The sequence below is a fragment of the Anopheles coluzzii genome, chromosome 2 (assembly GCF_943734685.1).
Source record: "Anopheles coluzzii chromosome 2, AcolN3, whole genome shotgun sequence".
NCBI classification, from domain to species: domain Eukaryota; kingdom Metazoa; phylum Arthropoda; class Insecta; order Diptera; family Culicidae; genus Anopheles; species Anopheles coluzzii.
The window spans coordinates 22890677-22909433 of record NC_064670.1 but is presented as its reverse complement, the minus strand read 5'-3'; the positions used below and the strand labels follow the sequence as shown (position 1 = coordinate 22909433).

The 18757-nt window shown below is 48.0% G+C and overlaps 1 protein-coding gene across 17 annotated transcripts in view; it reads left to right on the top strand.

Moving 5' to 3' along the window:
• LOC120953825 (voltage-dependent calcium channel type A subunit alpha-1-like) overlaps positions 1–18757 on the top strand; it is an 85521-nt gene that overhangs the window by 33728 nt on the left and 33036 nt on the right. For 16 of the 17 annotated variants that reach the window (XR_005751412.2, XM_049605510.1, XM_049605509.1 and 13 more), the window contains 10 exons: positions 1851–2062; positions 12171–12353; positions 12483–12755; positions 14017–14117; positions 14734–14889; positions 14982–15202; positions 15284–15387; positions 16432–16547; positions 17220–17279; positions 18258–18362. Coding sequence is in view for 16 of the 17 variants with exons in the window: in XM_049605510.1 (XP_049461467.1) it covers positions 1851–2062; positions 12171–12353; positions 12483–12755; positions 14017–14117; positions 14734–14889; positions 14982–15202; positions 15284–15387; positions 16432–16547; positions 17220–17279; positions 18258–18362 (1531 nt within the window). In the remaining variant the exon portion in view is untranslated. Of the gene's footprint in view, positions 1–1850; positions 2063–2512; positions 3014–4851; positions 5197–12170; positions 12354–12482; positions 12756–14016; positions 14118–14733; positions 14890–14981; positions 15203–15283; positions 15388–16431; positions 16548–17219; positions 17280–18257; positions 18363–18757 lie in introns of those variants that run through there. The other variant, XM_049605511.1, reaches the window with a different exon arrangement.

The following is an 18757-nucleotide window of genomic DNA, read 5'->3' as shown; positions in this document are numbered from 1 at the left end:
TGCTCACGTAATCCCATCCCAAGCGCGACAGCTTTATTCACACCAAACCACAAGTGCATACACTCACACACACACACATGCACAATGCAATACGTGGGAAATTGAGGAAGGTGGTGTAAAATGCTATCAAACTGCACTCGATTGCATTGCCGCATCGCGTTCGCAAACGGTTGCGCTTTCAGCGATTCAGCTCGCGTTTGGTGCCGATCATCGATTACCATTTTTACGAGCTGCACGAGACGTTACAGTAACAGCGTTCCCGTGTGCCCGTGGATCGCTTCCGTGTTGACCTGGGCTGCAGAGTGTTGAGAGGCGACGAAGCAACGCAATGGAACGGCGAACTTGTTCGGGGACAAGCGACGGAAGGTCGTAAAACTTTCCCATTACCGACAATTAGTGTTACATCCGGGTGTTTTAGTGCGATGGTTTGAAGCCGATGCTATGGTGCTTTTCTTTTTGCAAAAAAATATATAAATATTTCTCCATCCAAAAGGATGAGGTTTTCCGGCTCCCCTGGAGGATGGAGTGCCAAGTGCATCAAGCAAACTGTATAACAGGGCGGGAAAATGCACCCGCTGATAGATTTATGAAGCAATGCGATGACGTGCGATACGGCAGTGTTTGGGCAAGGCAGTACCATCCAACAGGTTTTTGCCAGAACTTATTGGATCAAGTTTTTCCGCCGCTTGTGGAGCGCGGTTTCCTCCCGCAGCGGTGCTCGAACGCGTTGTTTCCCATTTCCGAAGCGCATAATGTGTTTGCTACTGTTGCAAGGTAGAGGGGCAAAGGAAGAATAAGCACAGCGGAAAGCGGAAGGAACGGCGTACCGCTGCCGGTGACTGCTAGGAAAGAATGGCGCTACACAGACGGGTTTCTGCGGGCCCCAGTGATGGGTGAAATGAACTATTTTTCACGCCGAAAGAAAAGATACACTCTTCCTCCGTTTTCACAAAAAATAAAATGCACCCGGCAGGTGGCTTTCCCGTAGCGAAGCGTACCTGCTGGTAGCTGAATGCTTTTGTACCATTTACGACCCATGCATCCCACTGTGCCCCTCTTACTCCCTTATCATAAAAATCATACCGAGCCGGTAGAAGGATTCGCTTTCCCTTTAGTACGTCGCTCGTGTACATCTCGAGCGTTGATGAAAAATGCTGCAAGGGATCAACTGGCTTTTAGTTTCATACCCTTCTTCACCCACCGATACCGTAGTACAGGTAGAAGATGGTATGGGCAAAGCAAAGGAGTGCACCAGAAACGTTCTAGAGTGTGTATCATCGTTGCTTGCCGGCGAATGTTTCTTGCCATCGCTCAATAGGTTCCTTTTTTATCGTTGACGCCGTGACGGCTACCAGTCTTGTACTTTATAGAAAGTTCGTTGCTCCATTCTTGGCGGTGCGTTTTCTTTACAGCATACCGCCATCAACGCCCATAGAAAACCATAGAATTGGTGGGAAGGAAGAGTTGAAAGTTTTGCTATGCACTTTTATTCCACCATCCATTTCAGCGTGTATGCAAGCGTCGCATGCAGCATTGCTGGCACCGAGAAAACGATCGTTCTGCAATTTTTTGCAACCTCATTAAAAAAGACGTAACGCTCCTTCACCTCAGCATCGTTTGGTGTTCGTAGCTAACTCAATTAATTATAGCAATACCAGTTGCGTGGTGCAATGTTTACCTTTTTATGTTGAATTTTAATTTCATAATTTCGGGCGCCTCATCATTCTTGTTGAGTAATTTGACAAAAAATAAATAAATAAATATTTAAAATAAAATAAAAAAAATTTAATAAAATGAAATAAAATTAAATAATTGCTTAAACTTTGCTTCGTTTCTTCCCTTTCCCACAGATGATTGGAAGCGTCGGAGGTCGACACATGTCGACGCGCCGCCGGGGCTCGTCCCCGATGGTGCGCCTAGGGAACAATCTCAACCTGCAGCTCGAGCCACCCGATGGGCCGAACACACCGCGTGTCTCGCCGAGGCGAAGGCGAGCCGTTACGACCAGTGACCACAAAAGCTGTGCATTAATTCAAACAAGACTGAAACTAGGAGACATCATGTAAGTATACCAAATGGACGGGTGTGAATTTTAAAGGAAAGCGTTTTCAAAACGCTAAACGAGAAAGAGAGAGAGCTTTCGAAAGCTTGGTTGAAATATTTCAGTGAGAGGAATTATTTTCTATGTACACCAAATACACGTTTAACGACGTTTTTGCATCTCCATCGGGGATTTGATAAGTATCTGCCTCGTTTAAGACGGTTTGATTTGTTACAAAACCAATATTGGGGAGATATGATTAAAATAAGGAAAACAACAGATCCATGAAATATTTCAATGGAGACGCCTAATGTTTGAAAGCTCGCCCGGCAGTTGCTCACCGACCGTCACTCATTTTCTGGTGGTGGTGAGTGTGCACTGTTTACAAACCGACCGTCCTGCGTACCAGTGGCCTCGCCCGACCCATGGACCGCATGCGCCCCTCCCCTCCCCGGCCCGTGTAGCTCCCGGTTTGACAGCGTGCGTTTACAGTGGCCGGTTGAGTTTTTCCCGCAGCGCCGTCACACGACCCAAACAAAAAGCCCTTCAGGTGGGGGCGGCTCAGACCAGTGCGAGTTGCTACACGTGCTATCAGTGCAGTGCTGTGTGGGTGTGTGTGTGTGTGTGCGCGCGTGTTCGATAGGCAATTCAAATTTGTGTGTTTACGTGTAGCTTTCCAGGCGGACGACGAATGAACCCCCCGGATATGGGTGTGTGTGTGTGTGTGTGTGTGTACGTGGTAAAATAGCTCGGATGGAAAAGTCATTTCCATCCCAAAAACGAAACGGTGCATTCATTCGTTTTCCAGAAGCCAAGCCGTTCGAACGTGTTTGTGCTCGCGTTTGCTAGAGGAAAAAAAAAGTAACATAGTGAAGAAAATTCCACCCCTAAAACGGGTCGTACAGGAGGTGGCGCGGCAGGAAGGTGGTGTCATTCGGTGCATTCTCATTATTGCCAGCGCGGCACCAAAAGGTTTGGAATAATGGTTTTGTGTGCTCGAACGGTTGATCGAAATACCGAACAGAAAAGCTGCCCTCTTGAAATGAGTGTTTGTGTGTGTGCGTGCGTACGTGCTGGGAGGTGAAAAAACGTACAGCCCGCATGGGATGTGGCAATAGTTGAATGTGAAAAAGAAATCCCCCCCCCCCCCCCCTTGTGACGTTGCGTTCCGTTTGCGCAACAATGGAAATGTGGAGTTGCATCGTCAGCAGGGAAAAGTGAAAAGAAAAAAAAAAAATACGGGCTCCAAAGCGAATCGCACAACGCCCCACCCACTCAAGCCCGTGAACCGTCTGTCCGCCAGCACCATTGAAAAATGGGGGAGAGTTATCACCAAGCCCAGGGGTTTTTTCCTGCCCCATTCGTTCGTATCAGGACCTGCCATCTGCGCTGGATGCGGGGCTGCTGCCGGAGTGCTTTTTAAAATTTAATTACCTTAATTCGATTTGAGTGATGCAAGGCTCCACCTTGCTGCTACCTACAAACCACCGCCTACCCCCGCTATTGGTTAATGCAAGTGGTCACTGAAAGCATTCATAGTGAAACAATGATGGGGAGTGTCCGCCGGGAAAGTTGAAATTAATTGAAGTTGGTAAAACCAACACCTCACTGTGGTGCCATCAAATAATCTTTCCCCCACACACGCACACACACACACACACACGCACACACACACACACACTGCTTCTCTTCCTGACTCTTATTCTTTCTCTAATTAATGCTCCCGAAAAAAACGAACTCTCACACAAATCGTCCTCCACTTTTATCTCTTCTTTGTTTTATGTTCACTTTCAAACGACAAAAAAAACACAACCCCCAAATGGCCCATTTTTCCTTTAGCACAAGTGACTCTCTCCCATCATTCAACCCCTACGCTCCTCCCTCACCCTCCCCACCAATGTAACCGTGAAGGTGGTGGTAAAAAAAGAAGTAGAAACAGCAGCAGCAGGAAAAAGTTGAGAAAACGGGAGCACCCAACTGGGTTTGTACGTGATGGTGTTGGTGGCGGTGGTGGCATTGTCCAAGGCAAAGAAAGGCCTCTTCTATTCGCCCTCGCATCGGAAGCTCTCCCGTGTGTTTTAATGTGTTCGTGCGATCCTTTCGAGCAGCGGAAACGGAGCAACCGCCATGGTACGCTCGCCGTGGTGGTGGTGGTCGTGCGACGAGAAGGAAGCAAACTGTGAACGAGCAAGCGAGCGCGCTTGATTTCCCTCTCCCTTTCGCGCAGCGTAAATGTGTCCTGTGTTTGTGTGTGTGTGTGCGTGCGCCAACAAAGCGAGCTCAGGGGCAGCAAAATTATGCCTTCGTGCGGGGGTGGAAAACAAGTTCCCTGTTGTGTCTCTGCTCGTTTATGTCTGTTTGTGTGTGTGTGTGTGTGTTTACTGGAAAAGGCTTTGACGCTCGGTCGTCGTTCAGCAGCAAAGCCTGCTTCGCACGTTTCACGTATGTGCTTGATAGGGGACTTGATTGGGGAGCGCTAAAGCGAGAGAAAAAGAGCAAAAGAAGAGAGTGTTGTGTGTGTGCGTGGCGAGCGAAGTAGCTTACGAGAGTGTTGAAAAATACCCTCTCCAACCCGCAACCTAACGCAGCACGTGAGATGACACAGCCACAGAGAGAAAGCGAGTAGCTAGGTGTCGGAGCAGCGTGTTTCGTGCATGGGGCGCCATCTGGTGCCGTTCGCCCGGAAGCTCGCCTAGTCTGGTGGAGTGTTTTCCTTCGTGTTGCGGCGCTACTAAATCCGCTACAATCCGCGTGTGTGCGTGTGTGTCTTTTTTTTTGCTTCCCTCTTTTTGTGGTGAATAATATCAAAGGCAGAGCAAGCTGCTAACAAAATCATTTAAAATCGTTCACAAAATCGCGTGTGACACAGCATCCTAAGGAAGTGTGTGTGTGTGTGTGAGTTTTGGTGAAGTGGTAAAGTGCAAATCGGTGAAACAAAGCAAACGGCAGCTGGAAGCTGATCGTTTTCGGATCGGCTGCGTCTGCTGGAAGGGCTCTCCGCTCGCCCAAAGGGTATTGTGTGTTTGGCCGCCTGTCTGGATCCACGCAAAGCAAACCCAGCGGCTGCACAAATGAATTACGTCGGTGGCTCGGTGTAACCCAATATGGCCCTGTGGTCGTCCAGCGCTGGTACTGCACACTGGGAAAAACTGACGGTGGGTGTACTGGTGAGGTGTTACTGATTGGAGGCGGGAGGGTAGAAAAACACGAAAGCATTAACCAAGCAGATAGAAAGTACAAAGGCATAGCAAAAAATAATACTAATAATAAGCAGGCCTTCCCTCTATGCTCTACACAAGCTTTGCCGTTCTGAGCACTGGTGTCCTTCGACGGGCGCACTCTGTGCTTCGCCTGCTTTCTTGTCGCGGCGTCGAATGCAAACGCAAAGTGCTCGCATAGCATTGTGCAGCGCCCGACAGTGCGGGAAGCAGAAACCGGTGGATACGAGCGGAGCGGAAAGAAACCTTTGGAGGGCAAGGAAAATCAATGCATTTCGTTCTATTTATCGAACCTGTTTGTCACCTTGCCTTGAAGGTATCGGTGCTTTGCTTACTCCCCGTCCAATGTCGCCGGTTGCAATGTGGAGGCGTTCGAGTCGAGAATGGTTAGCCCATTCATCACTGTGGGCAGGGCACATCAGCAACACCAAAACAGTGATAAAATCGTATACTGATATTGATCGTACACAACGCGCGAATAAAATAAAGCCCCAAAATCCTATGAAAATGAAAGTGATGTTGTCTGTTGATAAAAAAGCTACAAAAGATCAGAGTGCTTCTCGCTTTCAGGCAACATATTTTGTAACTAGGCACTACGCACATTGTGCGTCTCGTGGTGTCCCACAAACCATGACTGATCGGTTGGAAAATTGTATGAATTACCGTTTCCCGTTTCCGTCCAAACTTATCCGACCGAGATGCCGCTGGTGATGAGTTCGCTTTGATCTGCTCCACTGGTGCATGTGTGTTGAGAATTTTAGGCAGCTTCTTTCGGGTCCCGGGGGGAGGGATTTTCCTTTGTTCTTTTCTGCTGACACACTCTAATAAACCGATGAGATGAAATTAGGCACGAAAAAAAAACAAGCATCGATCGAATTTCAAACCAGCTTGAGTTAATTACGGTGCCACTGTAAGCAACTTCTAGGGAGCAGGGGAAGGTTTTGTTTTGTGTGTGAGCATATGTGTTTGAACAACATCAGCTTTCATGGCTAGAGGATTGATACATTGATTTGTTTTTGCTTCACCAACTGTGAGTTTTACTCTAAACGCCTAAAGGTATGCAATGTTCGCGACAATACTGCCCTTTTGGGGCATTTTGTTTACTTAAAGGAGTTTATAAACAACAGTGACACATCTACCAGCCAGTCTCGTAGTACAGTGGTCAACTCGTACGACTTAACAACATGCCCGTTATGGGTTCAAGCCCCCAAATGGACCGTGCCGCCATGCGTAGGACTGACTACCCTGCTATGGGGGGATCAATAAGTCTTGACCGACCAATGATTGTTGAGCCAAAAAAAGATGACACATCTACCGCACCGATAATCATTAACAAATTAACAAGATCCCAAAACTACTGAAAGCTTCTAGGCATTGCTTGAACAGGAGCAGCCTGGTGCTACAATAATGATACATGTATGCGGGATGAAACACAAAACTGTGTGACCTACATAAAGCATTGCCAATGGTCTGTCATTTTTCTCTAAAAACTGGGTCAAACTAATAAGCCAACTATGATATATGCGGAGCCGCCTTCTAATCCTATCCACATTCCGTTGGCCCCGGCAAACGAATAAAAGAGAAAAGATGCATTAATCATACGGAACACAACACCGTACACGCTGAGAATTACTTGATCCACCCTTTGTTGTGCCATCGGTCGTTTTCCGGCCCAAAGGTCAAACGATTCAAGCGATTGGCGTTCAGCTGAGCAAAAAACCATTTACTACGCTTGAGCAACCGTTCGGTACGGAACATCACAGCCCTTCCCAGCCTAACGCCACTTTATTCAATCGCGTGAAAAGCCTGGTCGAGTTGCAAATTTGTGTGTCGGGCTACTCTCGGCCTCCATTAGCATCGATGAGGCTTGAAAACTCTTCCCCCCATTTCAAAATGGGGCTTACCAATTCACTGTCATTGTCAGACCCACGACGTCAATCAGGCAGCGGGTTTTTGGGGGTGGCTTCGGTGGGCTTCGGACACTCCCGTCCCGGGGCTTAGGGACAGAAAAAATCCAAAATCCATTCCGCTGCTTCAAGGGGCGAAGCGAAAAGACATACCGGTTTTGCTGCTCACCGGGGGTTAAGCCATTGCCTGGGCTGGGCCGAGAATCGGGCGGACGCTTACGACGGCTGACCTTGCAAGGGTGTGGACGCTCCGGGGTCGCTCGTCGTTCTCTGCCCGTGCCTGAAACTACTTGAAAGCAATGGAGCAAAGTGGCAGGTGAACGGAAAGGAAAAATGAGACAATAAACACACCACACACACACACACATAGACACAAAAACGCACACAATAACTCATCCAGCTTCCAGTGCAAAATCGATACGGCTCATGTTTTTGCCGTGCGGAGAGAGAGAGAGAGCGAGCGAGGGCAAGCCTTTGCAGCGTGGCGGCAACCGTTACGTGGTAACATTGTTAGAGCACGTTCAAGGACACGCGCTCTATTGATCTTGGTCGCATTTTCCTGATGTCCCACGTAGTCTCGAGGATGGTCGCCACCGGGTTTTCAAGCGTGGTTGGAGCGTTCCATACCACCAGCAGAGCGGTCCAGCACGACGTAATGAACCCGATGTGTGGCCGATATCTTTCAATCTAGTGGTGCGCGGTGGAGCATTACCCGGCCGCTTCAACCCCCACCAGCGGTAATTTGATAATTCCGCCACGATACTTGTGCCGTACAAGCAGCTACGATTCCACGGGGAAAAGGGCACACAGGTTTGCACAAATTGTGCCCAGCGTAACATAAAACGCGGGCTCATCGTAATCATTTGACGCGGCGGGCAGTAATAACGAATGGGCGGCCATCAATCGTATTCGCTCTAATGATGATCACTGCACATCGAAAGAGTCGATCCTTTCCGGGGAGCAGGAAGCGCACTCGTCACACACACACGTCGTAGCATCATAGGGAGCCCTCACCCTCACCCGGCAAGCTAAAAATAAAACGGCCCCACGGCAGACTTTCCGTTCCATCACAATGACGCAGGCGGTTGGCATGTGGGAACTCCTTCGGGGGCGGTTGGGTAGCACTCGCGCTTTTCTTATGTGTGCGAGGGAAATTATTTTCCAAAAACCACCACGTGTCGGAACAGCCACCACGGACGGACGGACGGGTGTGTAGCGCATGTTGCTTCAGCGGGTTCGCCCGATCGGTCGTGTCTCGCGCTTCAGCCCTCGCCATCGCCATTTGCCGAGCGGACGGTTAATACGGTCTGGCACACTTGAGCCGAGCGAGCGGTACAGCGTCAGACTTGTTTATGTGTTGACTTATCGATTATTGCACACGGTGCGGGTGTGTGTGGGTGCGCAGGGGTATGGGAGGTTAGAGCCATGTTCGTGTAGGAAAGGTTTGGTTAGCTCACCATTATCATCGCCGTGCATTCTATATTTACGTTTGGTTGGTTGGTTGGTTGGGGGCAGGGTGCGCCTTCGTTTTTTTTTTTTCCTTCCCCTCTCCACCATTCCCATAGAGTTCACATTAATATTTCCACTTCGATTCCTGCCCACACAGGCACACTGGATTGATCCTTGGCGCTTTTAGTAAGCCAACCATACCGTGTGCACTTCGCCTTTCGAGCGCCCAACACTCGAGCAACTCGCGTGAAGGTCTCGCCCGTTGCGGGTGCAACTGTTGTTCTGTACCGTCCTGGTGTCGTGCCTTGTACGTGTGTTTGTTTGTGTGTGTGTGTATCATCGAGTGTGACGTAATCGTGTGTATACATAATTTAGAGAGACAGCTTTGTCTAACCCCCGTTGCTGTTCGTGTTCCATTCCGGGTCCGGTCGGAACGTTCCGGTTTTGGGCTGAGTGTTCGATTGTTTTACTAGCAGCCGCATGTGTGTGACATGTGGCGGCCGTAGTATCCTGTGGTTCGAAGTTTATGTCACGCTTGACGGTTTTATGTCACTTTACATGATTTCGTATCCGTTTTTATTGATAGGCGATAGGCGACGGGGTGTGCTAGGTGCCAAGATAGCCGGGGCCGGGCCGGGAATGCATTATCGTTTGAATGTTTTATGCGCTACGAGATACAGCGACGGTTGGGCGCGTGTTCTCCGCTTGGGGCATTATCCTTTCGGGCAGGTTGGTGGTAAGCGATACCGAATAAAAGCTGAAGCATATACATGTGCCGGTGTCCAGTGCCGACGAAGGTAGGGCCAAATCTGCAGGTGAATTAAGTGCTCGCCAAAGCTTAGCATTTTGACAGACGCCGAGGGCAAGCGGGGGAGCTGGCTGGCACGTGCTGCGTGGTGTCATAAACGAAAGCAGTAAACCTGAAGGACATAACAATTTATGGCAAGATTCGGATTGGTCGGTACAAACACACCGAGACAGAGTTGCCGAGAAAGAAGCAGGTTTGGAATGGTGTGTTCAGCTGAATTTATGGTGATTTCATGATATGCGATCGTTACGCCGCCCCGGACCGTTCCCTAAACGATGCCGGAAATGATAAACAAGCATGCCTCTGCCCTTCCGAGCGACGTTGCGTTGGCGTTGTCCCCCATGCCCGTTCTCGCGGGACTCATCGTGGAGGATATAATTTACTCACTTTCTCGTCGCTAATCGTAATTTTTAGCGACAGTCAACTTGCGACTCGAACAGTGTCACGCAATACGGCTTTCCGGCCCGCTGTTTCGGTCCGAGCCCATTTCCCGACGGTTTTGGGCGCGCAACAGTTGATACGCGGGGCAGCGATGTGGAATCCATCCACCGACATCAATCATCGTTCGAGGGCGAACGATGTCACGCAGCATAAACGGTCTGCGATTAGCAGACGGCCCCGTGCACTGTCGCTCGGTAGAAAAAAGAGCTTTCGAACAGCGGAAGCAATGGTAACGAACGGTAAAAGGCCATTCAAAGGGGACAGGAAACAGCCAATTAGATATTCCATAGCTTCATTGCGCGAAAGTGAGCACCCGGATGCCACTGCTGTTAGATTGAACTATGTGCAATAAAATAACGAGCAATGTGAAGAAATATAGGCAGACAGGAGAATGAACAGAGCAGATCGAAGCGGCTATCCGGTTCGAAGGACCAAACATTGTTCCGAAGTTGTTAGGGCTTCGAGCATTTATTTTCTTGAGAGGAGTGTGCTACAATTATGACAAATTTATGTTGAGTGTATACCATATGTATTGCAAGAAGGAATTCATGAAAGAGCAATGAGTAGAATAATTATTGACTTTTTTCTGCATACATTTAGGCGCTCATACCGATCTAAAGTACTTCTGAAATGTATCATTGAATGTGTTTAAAAAGCACTAGAAAGATTTTTTAGTTACGTTTTCCATGAATCTTATTTTGGAAACTCACACTCGCGTATAGACGGTGTACAAAAATCGATGGAAATTAATCATAAATCATTGCCGAGCTTCAAGTGCGATATCTATCTAACCACAGCGTCACTCGCTCCACTCGCAACGTCCATTCTGCATGCCATAACCTCGTACAACAAATCGGTTCTATCATAACCGCAGACCGTAGGCACGGTACAGGTCCGATTTCGTGACTGAAAGCCATATCTCTCGGTTTGTGCTACATCTCTTAGCCTACTTGTTTGCCTCGCGTCACCTTACTTCCCACTAGTATGAGGCCAGCGAGCAATAAGTGTTGTGATTTGTACAGCGAATGAAGGCATAGGTAGTAAAAGTTGTTTGGCAGAGCACGATTCACAATTTGCTACTTGTTTGAATCAGAAACAAATGACGCGGCGTAGCCTCGGGCGTGAAACTCGCGTGAGTTTAATAGGCGAAGCGCGTTACGAGTCGATTAAAAGCAGAGCACGTAAGCTAAACGGTAGCACATCAGGCGTCTCTCGCACTATATAACGCTGCACCGTCGCAGCAATAGGAATTGAACGTGTAACTTTTCTGCATCCCAGGGGCCATCTGTGACCCAGTTCCGTTTCCGTCTGCCCGGCTGGCGGTTGATGAACTTTATTATGGGACGATAAGCTGCAACTGAGGAAGGGGCGGAGAGGCCAGTAATGTATAGCGCAAGCATTCTTTTCATCCCAGGATGAAGATCCTGCTGCCACTCACCGAATGCAGCATGCATGCAACATATCATGGCAGCATTGTTCACGAAGCAGCATCCAGGTCTAAATTTATCTATGCACAGGTCGATCCGGTAGCACACCGTAGAATACCATCGCCATCGACTAACGAAGTACGGGCGTCGCATCAGCAACAGCGTAACAGTCTGATTATGGTGCTTTCGCTCTTCCCCTCGGTGCTTTTGCTAATGCTGATGAGGGAGTTCCTCATCCTTTTATCAAGGGGCGGCTGACTGCAGTCCATCGCCAACATCATCATTCGAGCGATGGGCGTGCATGCATACCTGCAGGACCAGTGCTGGGAGCGTTCGACCTGATTTAATGGTAGTTGCGCAATTGCGAACGTGTTGTTGGTGCTGGTAGTGACGGAGGGTGAAAAAATAGTAATCAGTCACTGTGGGCTTGAACGCAGGAGATGATACGCCGCAGAAGAGCGTAGCTCTGAGGGTCTGCAACGTTGAGCAGAGATGGTGTACAGCAGTATCGTCGATAGAATTAAGTTTTGATTTCTTTTTTCAACGTTGGCACATAATACGTCTCTTGTGATTTGTAATGTATGTGAGCTAATGTCAAGTCATATTAAGCAACAAAAAATCCAATATTCTTATCTGAACGAATAAATCAGCCACTTTCGGCTGGATAGCTAGCTTTGTTCGGTAGATTGCATAACTTTTGGCTGATTGATAGCTTATGGTATTAATCGACGTGCAAGAAAAACTAGAAGCACTGGTTGTAAAGAAACTCATCTAACCCCAACTTATCGGAAAATAAAACTAAATGTATATTTTGTGTGTTAAAACGTTATAATGTAATAGTTTGAATACGCTCTAACGATTCATTTTTTTTTTTTTCAGGTTGGCTGCAGCTCAAGAAGCGGCGCTCGCAGGTCAGACCTCGAACGGGACTCAGTTCGGACGCAAAGGAGGCCACTATTTAGCTGATAGAATGGGTGGCCCCAGCAGTCAAGGGGGTCAGCCTCTGGCTGGAGGCGGACCCACCTCGCTCTTTATTTTATCAGAGGACAACATCATTAGGAAGTACGTAGGTGGTGGATCCTGCCATCACACGCCAAAAGCTCTTGCCGAAAAGTTCCAAGCATTAACAAAATCTCCTCTTCCCCGTCCACCCCTTCTCCCCCACTCTCCCCACCCTCTCCCACTTTGTAGATACACACGGTTCATCATTGAATGGCCTCCGTTCGAGTACGCTGTGCTGCTGACAATCATTGCCAATTGCGTGGTATTGGCTCTGGAGGAGCACTTACCTCATGGAGACAAGACGATACTTGCTCAGAAGCTGGAAAAAACGGAAGCATATTTTTTGGGCATCTTCTGCGTCGAAGCATCACTGAAGATCCTCGCCTTAGGGTTTGTTATGCACAAACACTCCTACCTCAGGAACATATGGAACATAATGGATTTTTTCGTCGTAGTTACGGGGTAAGTCGTAGGCCACAGTGTAAGGTGAAAGGTGAAAGCGTCCTTTTTTTGTGCGTCGGGAGAGGAATATTTCACTCTATTTTACAGCGGAAACCTTTCGGACTTTTAAGCAGCCTACAGCACGGTTTCATTGTTTTGTTGTTGTTGTTTTGCTGTTCTTCTGCAACATAAACACTTCTAACGGCATCGCGCCGTGAAGTTAACAATCTATCCACCTGCAATTACAGCCCCAACCACTAACCGTACCCCTTTATTCATTCGCGCACAGTTCAATGACTATTTTCGCTGAGGCCAACGTTGACGTTGATTTGCGAATGCTTCGATCATTTCGTGTTTTGCGGCCGCTTAAGCTTGTTTCAAGGATTCCAAGTAAGCGAAGATGCCGGTGTCGGCAGCGTTCGTCACTGTCAATTAATGCTAGCGAAACCATAGCGTGTTTTTTTTTTCCTCCATAGTGGCCAGTTGCTAGTGCTAGACAAGTACGGTGTTTCGACCGATCGTTCTACTAACCGTTTGCGCGTGTGTTCGGTGGCGGTGGCTTCCCGTCGGCCGGCTTTGGTTGAATGGGAACTGCTGCCAGCAGTTAATTGCTACTAGTTGTTTTCTTTTCTTTTTCGTTCCTACCTTACTGTTACACAGCGATTTGTCGTTTCGTTATACGCTAGGAATAGTATCTAGGATGTAGAGGGGTTTGTCTTCTTCTTTAGTTACTTAACGGTCCACTCAACGCTAACGATTCGTCCACCGTGTTCCCAAACTTCGTGGCCTAAGTATGTCAAGACCCTGGGTGAGAGTGATATGCAAAATCCATCGTAAACCGTAAGCCAGGACAAGGTTACTGGGGCCCAGCGGGACGCGGCAGGGTACCTGCTGGTGAAATTGACCTTAATAGGATCAACCCGACTCGTCACGAGGTCAAGTGTGGTATAAATGAGGAGAAAGCTTGACTATTCTGATTCGGTTCTGTAGTTCGGAGTGTCGTAAAAATTTCCATACCATCGACCATTGCCATCAGCATCAAGTCGTTGATGACCGCGTGAAGTGGGCACCCCGAAGGTTGCATCGTAATGGACTAAATCTGGCCAGCAATTTATAATACGACGTTTCGCATAAATCTCCAACTGCTGACAGCCCAATTTGAGTCGCTTTATTTTTATCCTTCCCACGCCCCTAGTGCTAGTGCTAAGTAATTTATTTTTTTTACTAACAACGTCTAAACTGAACACTTTTTTACCCTCGGAATTACTCCTCTGTTTGCTAGATTCATCACATTGTTCCCCCAAAAGGGACCGGAAGTAGATCTGAGAACACTAAGGGCGATCCGTGTGTTAAGGCCCTTAAAATTAGTTTCTGGAATTCCTAGTGAGTAGTCAATCCTAGACGCCGACAGGCAAAACTAGCAGTAGTACATGTAGCGTATTTATTTATTTATTTCTACTTTTCGTTGTAATAATAAATATTAATTAGTTATAAAGTAATAATTTCAAAATTTCACTTTTTTCTTAATTGTGTAAGGTTCTAGTTGTTTATTTAATTTTTAAAATTTCATTAAAGTTGTTTTGTAGATTATGAAAAAAAAACAATATTTTAGAACTCCACTAAATATTTTAAGGTTGCAGTAAAAGTATTCGTGTTATTGTTTTCATAGTATCATTGCTGTACACTTGTTTAGCACCTGTAAATATACTGAAACGACGAACAAGCTTCTAAGAGCATTATTTCATGCAAAAAGCATCCATTAAATCTAATACACTCCTAAATTTATGCAATTTTCATAGCAAAACGCCCGATTTTATGTAATCATGCACAACTCATTTTACTTCGTAAGCAGCTTTTTTGTCGTTTCTAGTACTGCTTACACCTGTAGTTGAATGAAGCTGAAGTTAATTTATGATTTGTTCATGACCCACTAACACACGCTCTCCGACCATCCCTTTCTTTTGTCACTCGTGCGGACTAACTTGCCAACTTTGTCCAGGTTTACAAGTAGTCTTAAAATCAATCATCAAAGCCATGGCGCCCTTGCTGCAGATAGGATTGTTGGTCTTGTTTGCAATTGTTATCTTTGCAATCATAGGCTTAGAGTTTTACTCCGGTGCGCTACACAGGAGCTGTTATAGCTTAGAGGATATCTGTAAGTACGCGCGCGATAGCGCTGTAATGGCGCGCAAAGCATTTGCACCAGCTCCAGTAATCGCTTTTCGCACTCCACTCCGCACCGTGCAGCTCAAATCGTGAAGGAGGGCGAATTCCCGACGCCTTGCAATGCAGATAACGACACGATAGCACCGACCGGTGCGTACGTCTGCAACAGCAGCGACAGCACGTGCATCGAGCAGTGGGAAGGGCCCAACTTCGGTATTACCAGCTTCGATAATATTGGGTTCGCCATGCTGACCGTCTTTCAGTGCATCACGATGGAGGGCTGGACGGCAATCCTGTACTGGGTAGGTTTGGCCACCGCTTGGGGTGGTCACCCTGCGTTCGACATACTTCATTCTGCATGCTTCTCTGCGCTGTACTTCCAGACCAACGATGCGCTCGGGTCAACGTTTAATTGGATCTACTTCGTGCCGCTCATCGTGCTGGGATCCTTTTTCATGCTTAATCTAGTGCTCGGTGTGCTCAGCGGGTAGGTATACGTGGTTTCACACTGGACCGGCCGGACCGGCCATCGATGATTTTTCGTCACACGTACCAAAAACAAAATTGATTTATTTGTTGGCCAAGGGTCAGCACTTAATGCTGCCTTTTAGCAGGCTGCCACTCATTGCGTTTCGTTCTTCAAAGATTTGTTTTTTTGTTTTCGTCCGGTATTAACTCACACAACAATTAACGTACCTCTTGTGTTTGTTTTGATATGTAATTTGTGCCCAAAAAACCAAACCAAAAAAAATCTGTGTCCGTGTCTGTGCCACACACACACACACACCTACATCCTTCCTTCACGTCCCGCCACGTCGCGCAGAGAGTTTTCCAACGAAAGGGGACGCGTTGAGCGACAGGCTCAATTTCACAAGTGTCGCTCCAGGCAAATGTTTGTCGAAGCAATGACATCCTATCTCGACTGGATTACTCAAGCAGGTTTTAAAATTGATTTGTTTTGCTCTCTTCCGAACCCTCCGTAACAGATTAAAAAAAAAGCCCCCATTAAACCAGATCCGATCGGCTTCGCCTAGCACGCTCGAACGATCTGCTCCCATAGGCCCACCCCGTCCCACCCACACAACCTTTGTAATAAACTTCCCCTTTATGCTCTTACTGCCGCAATGCTCGCCAGGCCACTCCCGGTTTTAGTTCCCTTTTTGAACGATTTTCTTTTCAGCTCAATCCCCTTCCTCCCCAACCTAGTTTCCCTGCCCTGCCCCGTACTATTCAGCCAGCTCTTACAGCGGCAAGCATTTACACGCAAAACAATGTATCTATTTCGTTCTGTAACCACTTCCGTTCTTTTGTGCGCCGAGCTTTCAGACAAAAAAAAATATCAGCAAACGCAAAGCAGCAAAGATAAGTAACCCGCGCCCTAGGCAAACGCGCAACGTACAGTCGAACTTTCTGTTTTTTTCTGTTTTTCTTTTCCGTTTCGCTTGTTGTATGGCTCCCATTGTTTTTGGTTTTAACCTACGATTCTCTTCAAAAACCATTTATCGCCCTATTTTCCCTTTCCTCCCCGTAGAGAGTTTGCGAAGGAGAGGGAAAAGGTAGAAAACCGCCAAGAGTTTCTGAAGCTACGTAGGCAACAGCAGCTAGAAAAAGAGCTAAACGGCTACGTCGAGTGGATTTGTAAAGCGGGTAGAGTATTGCTATTGTTTTGGCTTGTGCATGTGCAAACCCCCCCCCCCCCCCCTCCCCTGCCTGTGTACGAACCACCACATTCCGTTTTCGGCATCCCACACACTGCACACGACACCTACCCCCGCTCTTCTGAACCCCTCCCACCGGGAAGGCAGGCTCTGTATGGGGGCACAAAACACGCCCGAGGGCGGCGGAGCTTTTGCCAACCCGGGGGGATTTCTGGATGCTCCAATGATCCCTATCTGCACGCTATCATCCGGCTACGGCAAATCTTGCACGAATTCCCGTACCATTTTGGCTCGGCCCGTACCCTTCATCCCTCAGCAAACCACTATCCTCACGTCCCCATACGCTGAGCGACTGCGGAGCGCGCCTACTAATTGGCTTACTAATTACTCTCGTCATTTTATTCTCCCATTTCAACCGAAACCACCCATCGCAACTCTCGATACACAAACACACACACACACGCATACACAAACACACATGCGACAAACACAAAACCACACGTACGTACTCCCTGTGCTGTTGTGTGCTGCCCATCCCCATCGAACTGGACGGCTACCATCTGGAAATTGGAACCGGAACCGCGTCAACTCGCACCTTCTACGCCTATACGGTGACATTTGCACGCACACACACCCCCTAAACACACAAACACACCCACAGAGGAGGTGATCCTGGCCGAGGAGCGCACTACCGAGGAGGAACGGTTGCACATTATGGAAGGTTCGTAGTACAGCATTTGTTTAACCGTTGTGTCATGGCAGTTGGTGGTAGTGTATCGAACGGAAATGCAGATTTAATATCATCCGCCTGCTCTCTATGCACCGCACAACAATCCCCATCCGATACATGCTCTCTGTATGAATTTGTGTATGTGTGTGTGTATATTGAATGCGCACCAACACCCCCGGTGCCTCCCGTGCGGTAGGAAATTGGAACGCCATAAATTATGACATCGCGTTACATACTTGGTTCACCGCAGCGACACACATGGAACAATGCAAGGAATAAATAGAACAAACCCTATGCCCCCTTCCCAGGGTTTCCTTGCCCTGCAAACCGCACCACGCACCTCTCACCCTGTACACCCGACCCCTCGCTCTCCGAACGTCCCGATCTTCTCTCTGTCTCAATCGGGGAAATTGGACACCTGCCACCGGGGACGACACGTGTGCCGTATGCTCGCTCGCTATTGCACAAACAACATACACCAACCATTTCCCAGCATACTTCGCATGCGCCGGCCGCAGTGCTCCGAGCCAAGAACCAACACACCGCCACGTAGGACGAGTGGTGTATGGGCGAGACGGTTTACTTCCCACGAGTGCAACACCAACCCTCAAACACCAGCACGACTACCGATGAACTACACCGCACGAAATGAACGCAGGCTGTCGAGTGAACACGCGCGAACCGACCGGAGAGTTCACGCTTATCACGTGAGCGTGTGCTCGTGGAACCCAGGTGACGGTTCCGGGCGCGCGCGTGTGTGCGTGTTGTTATTTAGTGCGCGGGAAAAACTCCCAGAGAGTGAGAGTATGACGCTTCGAAAGAGAGAGAGAGCGAGAGCATTTCACATGGCAAAGTTACATCAACTGTTGTTCTGCCCATGACGTCTGTTTATGTTTTCTCGCTGCCGTGCGATTCGGTTTTTATTCATACTTTTTTTTGTGTACTCTTTTCATGCTGCACCGACAACAGCTCGCCGGCGTGCAGCGGCCAAGCGGAAAAAGCTGAAAAATCTCGGCAAATCCAAATCCACCGACACCGAGGAGGACGACCCGGACGAAGATTGTGGGGATGACGGTAAATTGAGCTTTTGATTTTTATCTCTTCTCTTTCGACCGAAACAAGTACCAAACACGACAAACACAACCTTAAAACTCAATAAAAAAATATAAATCAACATCACACACTAGCCCCTGGCTGTTGAAGTCTTGCTAAGAACGACTAAGAAACGCATAACATGAGACTTGTGTCATACAGATTACATGATTTAAGGCGCGTCGTTCGAAGCGCCTTAAAGTATGCAATCGAGAAACAAGTTGTGGTGTTGTTTGTAACCCTATTCACAGTTTTCCTACGGCTTCTACTCCAACACACACATACACATTTACACAGATACGAAAAATGCAAAACGTAAACAAACATAGACACACATGCACACATACAAACACACCCACAGCGACCGAGCTGCAAAC